The sequence below is a fragment of the Drosophila simulans genome, chromosome 2R, assembly GCF_016746395.2.
Source record: "Drosophila simulans strain w501 chromosome 2R, Prin_Dsim_3.1, whole genome shotgun sequence".
Taxonomy (NCBI): Eukaryota; Metazoa; Arthropoda; class Insecta; order Diptera; family Drosophilidae; genus Drosophila; species Drosophila simulans.
Window position 1 is genome coordinate 8735758 of NC_052521.2, and position 11194 is coordinate 8746951.

The following is an 11194-nucleotide window of genomic DNA, read 5'->3' on the forward strand; positions in this document are numbered from 1 at the left end:
ATGTACATATGTATGTACATGATGCCGGGGCTCTGTTGCTTTAATGAGTAATTATATTTAATGGCAGTTAAGCATTAAAATGGCACGAACTCTGGCTAAATGGGCGAGATAATAATCGCCGATGTGGAGATGGTATATGCCTGTCGAATTACCAATAGATCTTGGCTCCTTTTCAACTGGCGTTTCATTCACCAAAGTCGCTCCTATATGTTTGCTCAAAGAAACCAATTAAAAGTATAATTTTATCGAGTAACTAGATGGGAATAGTTGAAATCGTCAAATTAGAGTCGCTTTAATTGTTATTAAGCAGTTTCAGATTATCTACGATGGGTTTGTAGGATATATTTAACAAAACTTTCAATTCATCGAAAACAAAAAGTAAAAAAAAATTAGTCATTGGAAACAATTATTGTTAATGGTACTTACAAATATTAAGAAGTTTGGGTAAATTACCAAAATGGTTTATTTCCCTCTCTAGAACTTATTCTAAAAATATTATTAAGCTATCTTTTAAGTTATAAAGATCTACTAGGATATAAAAGTGTTACTGATTAAGTGACACTGGAAATTCCGCTGATCTCCATACGCTCATCCAAAAAATTCCAATGAACCGAATCCAATTTGTGAAAGACCCATGCAAAACCATATAAATCATTCAAATGCTCACTGCAATTACCAAATTCAAATTAAATTTAATTCAGTTTTGTGCAATTATCTGTTTTCTCTGCACTTGGCACTTGTGATGCTTCGAAAACAATTCGAAATACGGTAACAATAATAACCGTAAGCGAACTCCAGTGACATTGAAAGATTGGCAATTGTAACTGAAAATGACGGACGATCGGCAAGTGGATCGAAGAAAAAACGAAGATCGATAAATATAAATATAAAGTAAACAAAAAGGTATAAAATATAAACGTGTAAGCGCCCACAGGGAGAAACGATGATAATCTCGAACCGAATGGGTACAAAACTCAGTACGCGTATGGGGGCGGCTAATAAACGAATTGAAATGATTTTTCTTTTTTTGGCGCACAATAAGCGCCAATGAGTCGGTAGAAAATTAAATGCCCCGAAATTGGTTCAATCAGGTGGCAAAAACTTGGAGCCCCTGATTGATTTGGCCCGAGCCGAGCAGCCAAAAATCGAATAAAGGTCAATGTCGCAGCCCACCCCCTCTTCTCCTTTTTTCTCTTTCCCAACACTAGCGATGCTCTATCTACGCCATTTGACACTCCATCAATCTTGGTTAGTGGTCCGGTGTAAAACTGTGAGTCTTCGCGATGCGTGAGTGCCCAAGTTGAAAACTATGGTCTATGCAAATTTAGATTCAAATGGGTTTTCTAGGTATGATATATGGTACACGTGAGGTACAGTGGTCTTGGAAGTTCTGCAAAAATATGAGCTATGCTCTATAATATTCAACAACCAAAATAATGTCCTTTCTCTTGCTGTTTCCTATACTATCATCAATTTACATTTTTAACCTTAAATTACCTCACTAACTTTATCTTAGAAAGAGCATATAAATCTTGTATAATCTCTAATTTTTATTACTTGACTTTTATAAATAATCACATTCACTTTATCTTGCTTCGATAAAAAAAGCTAGAATATGTGTTATACAGGAGTTAATGAATAATTACTGATTTTCAAAATAGCAATGATTACTATTTCAGCGTCTGCCTTAGCCCATATTCACTGTACTCGCATATCACACTCTATAAGGCCGCTGCTTGGGGCTGTTGGCGTTCGGCTTTATTGTGTCTGCTCTTGCGGTTCTCGTTATTGTTTTTTGGCAAGCCTCGGCCCAAGTCCAATTCGAAATGTTGAATTGTTGTTGAGCTATTTGTTTTGCACATTTTCAGTCGCTTGTCGCCGTGCCTGGCCTCTCCACCATCGTCATCTACATCTCCATCTCCACCGCGATCTCGAGACTCCATCATATTTTTGCAGCCATGACTAACCTCAGCTTGATGTTGTTGTCTTCGAGTTGTCTTCACGCATGCGCCGTGGGAAATATTTCGAAGAGCTTTCGTAGAAACGAATCTTAGATCTTATGCGGGCATCGCAGCCACTCGGCTCTCTGCCTGCCCATGGATCGCAGATCTACATGCCTCTAGCTCACATTCTCGCAGCCAAATGTTAAGGTTGATTCTGGCACACGAGGCGTATACTCACTTCCTGTAGCTTGCTCGCGGTACACGCTGCGTATGAGCGATGTGGAAGCGCGTGCCGGGCCAAAAATTGCAGGTAATTAGGCAGAAATAAAAGACTCCATCCCAGCCAACGAAATCGAAAAGTTCGCGGCACTCCAGCATTGATTGACACAAGCACTTGTACTTGTACAATTTGCCATTTGTGTTTACCCAACTTCTTCGGTTTTTGTTCGCGCACTGGCTTTTGTTTTATATAAAAATACATCAAGAACGATTTGTTTTGTTTTCAATTTTTTTAGTTTAATTTTGTTCTCCTTTTTTGTTCTGTTGACTGATGGCGTACGTGTTATATATCGAGAGACCATTAAGATGGGGCACGTTAATGGGCTCATAAAAAATGGCAATTGATGAAAATTTGCTTATATCCGATGCTGATAAGCCATCGCAGATGTTCCGAGGTTTTTTGCAATGTGCCTTTAAGCGGTAATCACGGCACACTTGACTCGAAAATACTATATAACAAAACTAAATTAGCCATTGACGGCGAAAAAAAATTTAGCTTCCGCTAAATGTCTAAAATAAAAGCGAGAACTTCACTTGAACATCGAGCAAATAAAAGTTTTTAAATAAAAGTTTTTAAGCATTTAATCTAGTCCGGGCATATCAGCAACTAAATTTATAGCTGCGGAAGTAGCTCATCCGATAATGCACATTGATTGTGGAAATCAAAGAATTTCTGATTATACTAATCCACCAATGAAACAACGTTTTTTAAACTAATTAAATTGAAATAATCCCTCTGCAAAAAGCCCATTCCCCCAGATCACGTCACTTTGCGACTGCCAGCTTTAAATTCCAGCTATGTCTGATTTAATTAATGGCTTCCCACTCGGGGGCGCTATGACCGGACAATTCTAATTTATTATTTTGCCAGTCAGGACACAATTACTTTGCTTTCCCATATTTCACATTGGGGCTCCATGCCAGCGGAAAAATAAGCAAAAAGCCCAGCCCTTCCACAGGATTACGGGCCATATGCAAATGGGCGCAATGTCGGGCCAAGGTCATCGCAGGACTATTGTGTGTGCTGGCTGAAAAGTGGGCGTTGCCCAGGTGTCAAGAGTCAAGTGTCAGTAGGAGTCCACTGGTTCATATATTTCCATTCAACTGAAATGTGTACGCGATTTCCCTTTTTGTCCGAACAAAGACGTCTTCTTTTTAATCCATGTAAATTAGACAAGATCCTTATCTACAGCAAGTACTTTGTGTGTCATGATTTAGGGGAAGTTTCGAATATGATTTATACTTGTTTGTTTCTCACAGTCATATTTCGATATAAGCAATTGTAATTGAATCACAAAATATCGTCGTCTTCGATAAAGGAAAGTATAATTCATGCGCAAATTTGCGTAATTGACTATTCTTTGTAATGCTTTTAATTACAAAGAGAAAATATTATAAATAACTTTAAACTTTGGCAGTTTAGTATGCGTATGATTATTTAACTAGGAGGTTGCTATCAATCCGATTCGGAGTGGGGTGGGATTGTACCATTGCCCTGATCCCCAGTCAATATTAGTATTTTTGTACCCGTATCAGCACGTGTTGCATTCAGCCGTCTTATTCTTCTTCTTATTATACTTCTTATCAGTTAAACCTGTTATTATCTATAACAAATAGTGAAGTACACATATCCCTAACTATAATGTTTCTAATCAGAAAGCCTTATGATAATGCTAAGTGGTATTCTTAATCTAAGCCAATTTCGCTAGTCTGAAGACGTGACAATAACTTTAAAACCAGGAAAGGCCCTTGCAGACTTGTCTACACACAATATATATAAATTTTAAATATTATGCATTTTTTGGCCAATTTACCCTAATATTTAGCCATTTTATAAGTTATAAATGTCGAACAAATTCAGACAATACTGTAGGCACACCATACATACAAAGTGTGTCTACGTTGTTTTCGGTGTACCCTCTCGATCACCTCTACTCTTATATTTGACTTATACGATTACACTTTATTTTACACCAAGCTCACAGTCATAAAATTGTGATTATACGCATTTATGAAGGCCTCATAAAAGTGTGCTTGGATTTGTGATCTGCGATTTTGCGGTTATTAATTTAAAATGGCAAATATACTTCGAAGACAACACCCATAAAGATAAAGTGAATTTGATTTTACGTCAAAATGTCATGGAAAAGTTCAGTATTCTCTGCTTGGCGTACACTAAATTAATTAAAGAAATTGTTTGTGAAGACATGATTTCTGGGCCGATTTCTCAGATAAGAACGCCGAAAAGCAATGGAAACTTTTCTGCAAGCGTCACTGTCTGACGTGAATGATGGGTGGGTGTAAATATTACCCCTAAATAACTATTTGCAGTCTATAAATTTGCTGATTGGTCGCAATTTTCAATTTAATATTGTCGCAAGGTTGGTGTCTTGGCTCACGCGTGTGGGGTGTGGTGAGTTTCGGTGCCTGTCATGTTGTGTTTTTAAGCGGTGCGCCCGCGCATCCAAACAATTTCGAATTCATTCCCTTTTCAAACTTTGGATAGTGCAATATAAATTAATCGATGAAGAACTTGGTATATATATCTATAAAAATAAAAAAAATAAAAAATAAGTTGTCTGATTAACTTTCTTATACTTAAACTTACATTTCAATGTATAAAATGTAAGCATTTTTGTAAGCTCATAAAAGCGAATTGGTTTTTAATAATTAGCAACACATTTAGTTAATACGCATGTTTACTTTTAAACATTAGTTCTGTATTATTTGATTAATATAAATGTGCGCTCTTCGCATGAATTTATCTCTCTGCCCCTCTCTCTCTTTATAAATCGCGCTCTTTCTGCGCCATCGTTTTTGGTGCCTTTGGCTTTTTGCTGCCAAATGCGGTCGCGCAGTTTTTGTCGTCGAGTCAAAGTGCGCGGATCACTCCTCGAGTGAGCTAACAATTCCTGCCGAATTGAATTAAATATTTGTTAAGTGCAAGTTTAGGTGTTAGTTGTTGTTGTTGCCGTTAAGTCGAGTTCGTAAGCAGGTGCAAAGGTGCCACAGTGAGTTAATAGCAAAACAAGGTAAACTTCTAATTGAAAGTGATCATGAAAATGCATAGAACATAAACTTTAAATGGGCATATTAAAAAAAAGAATATTTCAACAAAATATTTATATTATTAAGGTTTTTTGATTAAGCTTAGATTTAATCGAATGAGTTATCCTGCAATATTATCCTGTTTATGGTGTATTTATGAACTTGTAATCGATTTATTTACATTTAGTTTTTGAGTTCAATATCAACAAATAATATTTAATCGCTTGAATAGTTAAATAGTGACAACTTCAATAATTTTAAAGTTAAGCAAGCACACATTAAAGTAACTAAAGTTTCTTTCTGTGCACCGAAACTAATGCTGTAATACCGTTTTACATTTTGTTCTACCCCCCTTACTTCACAATTTATCAAATCTACTTTGATCTGTTTTCCTCTTGTTATGATTTCTTGAATTTTGCGAGACTGCCCCCGCATGTGTCAATCGTAAAAATATAACAATTTATGTACAATTTTTACTTTTGACCGCCAGCACGATTCTGAGTAATTAAAAGCCGCGAATATAGAATGTTAGTCTTGCCAAAAGATGTGTATTTGAAAATTCATACATTTGGGACATTTTATTGTGCTTTTCATTTTGAAACCAGCGTTGCGTGAAACGATGCGGTCGTGCGATCTGTTTAAGCTTTTAAGATTTCTATATGTTTTGGTATTGTGTTCATTGGCTAATTGTTAATTAGGTACGGCAATGCCATGATCCGATGATATGGTAATGGGTCTTACAGAGCTTGGGGCATTCAGTTCGCTTCATATCTGACACTTGTGATTGATGGGTTGACCGCAGCAATTTTCTGGTCACTGATTTGGTAATTGAAGTGGCCTGTCCACCACCAGCCGGGCTTCACTGTGGCCCCGAACACGTGTGGGAGTTTGGGCTATTAACTCTGCAATTGCCTCTGTGTGTGTGTGGTTTCCCCCCACTTTTATCGCTCCTGCACCTCCCACGTTCGGCGTTGCATACAAATTTAAGGCTTAAGTAAGTTTTATGGCTTTTTAAGTGACAAAGTTGCGGCAAACAATTGCAAACGTCTATATCGCCAAATGCCATCAGGCGACGAACGCAATTGGGGCTAGGCCAGATACAATAGTTCAAAAACAATGAAAATGAAGTCCAGTTGCCTGATTTCAGGCCAAGTTAACTACTAGTTCCTACGCTTTAATAGTCTGCATTACATTGTTGTCCCTTAACTTTTTCAAATAACACTAGAATAAGGTAGAGATCATGTGACTGCCATATTGGTAATTACTTTGATGCCAATAAATGCTACTCAAAACGGCAATAGTACCGACAAGTGGTCAAGATAATTTGTATACTCGCTTTTAGAGTCCATAAAAATACATCATGAAAGCAAAGCCAAAGATATTAGCTCATCGGTTTCAGAAACGAAAGATTTATACTCTTTATCTGCTTGTTTTTAAATTAATGACGAATGTCTTTGTGTGCGTCGATTTTTCTTAACGACATTCTTCAATATTTGCATATAATTAAATTTTATTGGAACACATTTTTAGCCGCCTCTCGGTTCAATTCGGCGAGAGTTCAAGTTCATGAACCCCTTGTTCATACACGTTTCGAAAGTCACAAAAATGCCTCGAATGACGAAAATCAGCCCGAAATGCGTTGAAATGCATTCGACTTTGTTGGGTGTGCGAAAATATGTGTGAATTATGTGGATTTTGTTCTCGCCGTTTGTGCTAATTTGTTGAGCAAACTTTTACTTTATTGTTCGGATATTATGCGAATTGGCACGGACCCACTTATACACCGCCAATTAGCCACATTTGCTGGCGCGCTATTGAAAATTCCAGAATTGGTGTGGGGTATATTGGGTTTCCAATTATAAAACAAGCTTATCATCCATAAATTGCGGCCCGAAATAATCGCAAAGCAAACTTTAATCAGAGCCGATTAATTGCTTAGATTTTTGATTCGAGGACCCAGCACCTTGTGGTGGTTCTACACCATTTAACCATTCTCATTAGCTGCAAAGTGATAATCAGCACCTGTGAATCCGCACTACGGAATGTTAGTTAGTAGCTGGCCAATTAAAGCATTTCATAGGAACTAATAGAGATTATAATTACATGCTCAAATTGTTGAATCCGTTTTCACAATGCATGATTAACAGGCGATGACAAATATTGAAACTCTCAGGTTTTTACCCCGTTTTCCAGTCAATGGAAATTGTTGTGTGGGCAGATTTTCACTCTATGGCAAGGCATTCCACTTATCCGTGGGCCCAACCTTAAGTCAACTCAATTACTATTTGATCATCCAGCGCACCCCCTGCACCTTCAATTAAGGAATAGAACTCGCTTTTTCATATCAGAGCACTTGAGTCTATTGGCTGATATCGATATGGGGCTCATGCTCGTAGATGACGCAAATGAAACACGAAATTCATTAAGATTGCATTAGAAAAGTAAATACTCGAAGTGATGAACAACTGGAATGCTTGGCGAGCATAGAAAATGGGAATTAACATTGAGCGCTCACTGATTGATTACCGAATGGAATGATATATGCAATATAAATTATTTCATACATACTCGTATGTATTTTCGAAGCTCTCGATGTTCTTGATGTGTGTGGGGGCATGGCCAACAAGTCTTAGCCCATTTTTGGGCCTGTTCGTGACCGCATTGCGCCAAATAAGAAGAGCAAAGCAAACGCTTTCCACTGATGCCACTCTAGAACACTCTAAAAAAAAACCAGGCCTAATCCCCCGTGGCTGCTTAACCCACTGATACCCCCTTAAAAACTCAATTACGAGTTCTGTTCACTCCTGACGGCGTTGTGCTCAAATATTTACATCGCTTTTATGACTCGTTGCCAATTAAATATTATACACTTTGTTTGTTTAATATATTCTCACATGCAGCTGCAATTGCTGATAAGCTGGAAGACGTCGAGTTGAGAGGAGGATTGCCCAACGGCTGCCTCCAGTTAACCACTTTTAATGACACCTGCTAAAGTTAAGCATTAAATAAATAAGAGATCAAGCATTTTTGGGACACAAGCCGCGAGTTTAATGAAAACCCCTAGACTTTTCTAATTGAAGACCAGACAAAAGTGTCGCCCAATTAGGCATCTAGACAATTCCAGCGGAAATGCAGATTGTCAAAACTGTCACCTAAGGCCAAAACAATATCGCACCTTAAATGAGTGATAAAAGTGTCTAAATACCTGCTGAAGTCGGACAATTGTCCACTTCCATTTTCAAACACATTTCCATTTGCATTTTGGATTGCCATTAGCATTAACTGCCAGACATCGTTCACTGATTTTTCCCTTGGTTTTTTTTCAGTCCGTCAGTTTTAGTTGGAAAGCGAAGCCAAGAAGATGGGAAAATTCGAATACTCACTGGGTCTCAATGAGGTGAGTTCAGATCATATACAGACAAAGTTTAATGGAAATACCAGTCAGTTAATAAAAATAGCAATAAATATGGCTGATTTACTTATTAATGTGTCTTCTAGCTCAAATCCAAGGAGCTGCGATTGTGGCAGGCCCTGATTGGAGAGTTCCTGGGCAATCTGATCCTCAATTTCTTTGCCTGCGGCGCATGCACCCAAATTGAGGATGGCACCTTCAAAGCCTTGGCTTTTGGCCTGGCCATCTTTATGGCCATCACGGTGGGTTGCTCCTCAACCTACGACATTATTCATACGTATATTCAACTATATTTCCTTGCAGATTGTGGGTCACTTGAGTGGTGGTCATGTGAATCCTGCCGTTACCGCTGGAATGTTGGTCGCAGGACGAATTAGCTTGATCAGAGCCTTTTTCTATGTGGTTTTCCAGTGCCTGGGTGCCATTGCCGGAACTGCAGCGGTTAAGGTAGGCATGACACACCTACATATATCTCACTAAATTATTAATAATATATATTACACAACAAAATACTCAACAAATTCTATTTTTTAACAAAATGATTGAGTTATACCACACTCAATAATATAGATGTCGTCATTATGACAAGAATACTATTTTAAGCTTGGATGTTACATCTAAGAAACAGCATTGCTAAATGCTTGTAAATGACTCAATCAGAACTTCCAGCTTTGAAAATCAAATCCAAAATGTAGCCAAATAAAAAGAAAGTACATTAAAATGTTTTTGGACTATAAATACTTACTTGTTGTAAGATGATTGTTTGCAATGCCCTTGAGCTTATCTCGCTTTCTTAAAGTGACACATATGTACATACATTATGTTCATTATTTTGATTGCTTCACATCCGGTTGCGGTTAAAAACGACTTGTGTTTTTACCATTACTTTCTTTCGTTGAGTGGATAATTGATACGGGTACGTCAGTGTCAATAAAGTATTTTGATTAATACTCGTTTCCGGTTCCGGTTTAATTTTGTATTAGAAGCTAAACATTTTAAAAAACAACTGAACCAGCAGAATGAATTAACTTCAAATCGAATAGTTTAAGGTATTTTAAAATACTCAACAAAATTAATGGCTATATTTCATTTTTCGATTATGATATCTAATCTAATCTACCTATCTATCTATATCTAATGGTTTTATATATATATTTATTGTATACCAACCCATTAGATTCTCATCGATCAGGACTATTATAATGGCCTAGGTCACACCTCGCTGGCGCCCAATATCACCGAGCTGCAGGGCCTGGGAATCGAGTTCTTCCTGGGACTCCTGCTGGTGCTCGTCGTCTTTGGGGCCTGTGATCCCCACAAGCCCGATTCCCGCTATACGGCGCCCCTGGCCATCGGAATGGCGGTGACCCTGGGTCACTTGGGCACCATTCGGTACACCGGGGCCAGCATGAATCCCGCCCGCACTGTGGGCACCGCCTTTGCCACCGACATCTGGGCGTCGCATTGGGTATACTGGGTGGGTCCTGTGCTGGGGGGCGTGGCTGCCGCCCTGCTCTACACCCAGGTCCTGGAGGCGAAGCCCGTGCCGAAGGTGAACGAGGCATCCGAGAAGTACCGAACGCACGCCGATGAACGCGAGGTGAGAGTCAGGTTGATAAGCGCCTGGAGCGAGGAGTCCTTCTACTGATCCGTGATTCCGCCCACCCATTACACACACACACACCCATCACACACACAAACACTCACTCACACTTGCATTGTAAATACTCCCGAACTACTTGATTTCAGGGATGCAAACCGAACCGCAACCCAAACCATTTGCCACATATCTCGCTTAACTATAACTTTTAAATGTGTTATGTTTTATCGCTTTAGCAGCAGATATTCGTATACTAAGCTATTACGACCTGCACGCAAAACTAATCTAAACCGCTTTTGTGAACCGAATACCATTGGTTTAGAAACTCTTCAATCCTATCAACCGAACCCGTCCGCCATTTCGATCGGTTTGCATCCCTGTTTAATTAGCTAACTAAATGTTGTATTATTGCAATTCATTTACTTGCAGATGCGCAAACTGGAGGGAGCCCGCGACTACGCCTAGATATAAGGAAACCTATGCGACTCGAATCTAGGGATACAGATGAGATCTGTGTGTTTAATCCATTCATTTCAGTGTCTAACATACCCATGTCGTGTTCTTCTGCGTTCGTGTGTATTTATGTATTTATTCATGCAAAGTTCATTTTTAACTAACTAATATTTAATGTGTAAGCTGCCCTAAAATGCAATCTACAACAAAATTACTTGTACTCTCATGCGTTCACAATAAAGTGGAAAACATTAACTGAAATATAGTGGTGTTAATCGATTGGTATCTTAATAAAAAGCGAAATATATCTTAATTAGTTCAAAATAAAATGGTACACCCAGGAAATAATTAAAGCAATTTAATAAAATATAAAATACAATATACAGCTAGCTTAAATTTTCTTTTTTTTTCACCTTCAAAAAGAGCGCCCTGAAAAGCTTATGCTGCAAGCTTTTTCTG

At 38.4% G+C, this 11194-nt stretch overlaps 1 protein-coding gene across 3 annotated transcripts; it reads left to right on the plus strand.

The window, feature by feature from the left end:
- The first annotated feature begins 5064 nt into the window (after positions 1-5064).
- LOC6734006 (aquaporin AQPcic) lies at positions 5065-10996 on the plus strand. Of its 3 annotated transcripts, XR_005543540.2 has the most exons (7): positions 5065-5254; positions 8597-8667; positions 8769-8924; positions 8986-9129; positions 9860-10282; positions 10519-10649; positions 10712-10911. XR_005543540.2 is itself a non-coding variant. In XM_016167837.3 (6 exons), exons 2-6 carry the CDS (start codon positions 8632-8634, stop codon positions 10745-10747), a joined length of 795 nt encoding a protein of 264 aa, XP_016027034.1. In that variant the 5' UTR covers positions 5065-5254; positions 8597-8631; the 3' UTR covers positions 10748-10996. The 3 variants fall into 3 exon arrangements, 2 of the variants coding, with proteins under 2 accessions (XP_016027034.1, XP_044778316.1); XM_016167837.3 differs by lacking the exon at positions 10519-10649 and having other exon boundaries at positions 10712-10996; XM_044922381.1 differs by lacking the exons at positions 10519-10649; positions 10712-10911 and having other exon boundaries at positions 9860-10345.
- Positions 10997-11194: the final 198 nt, after the last annotated feature.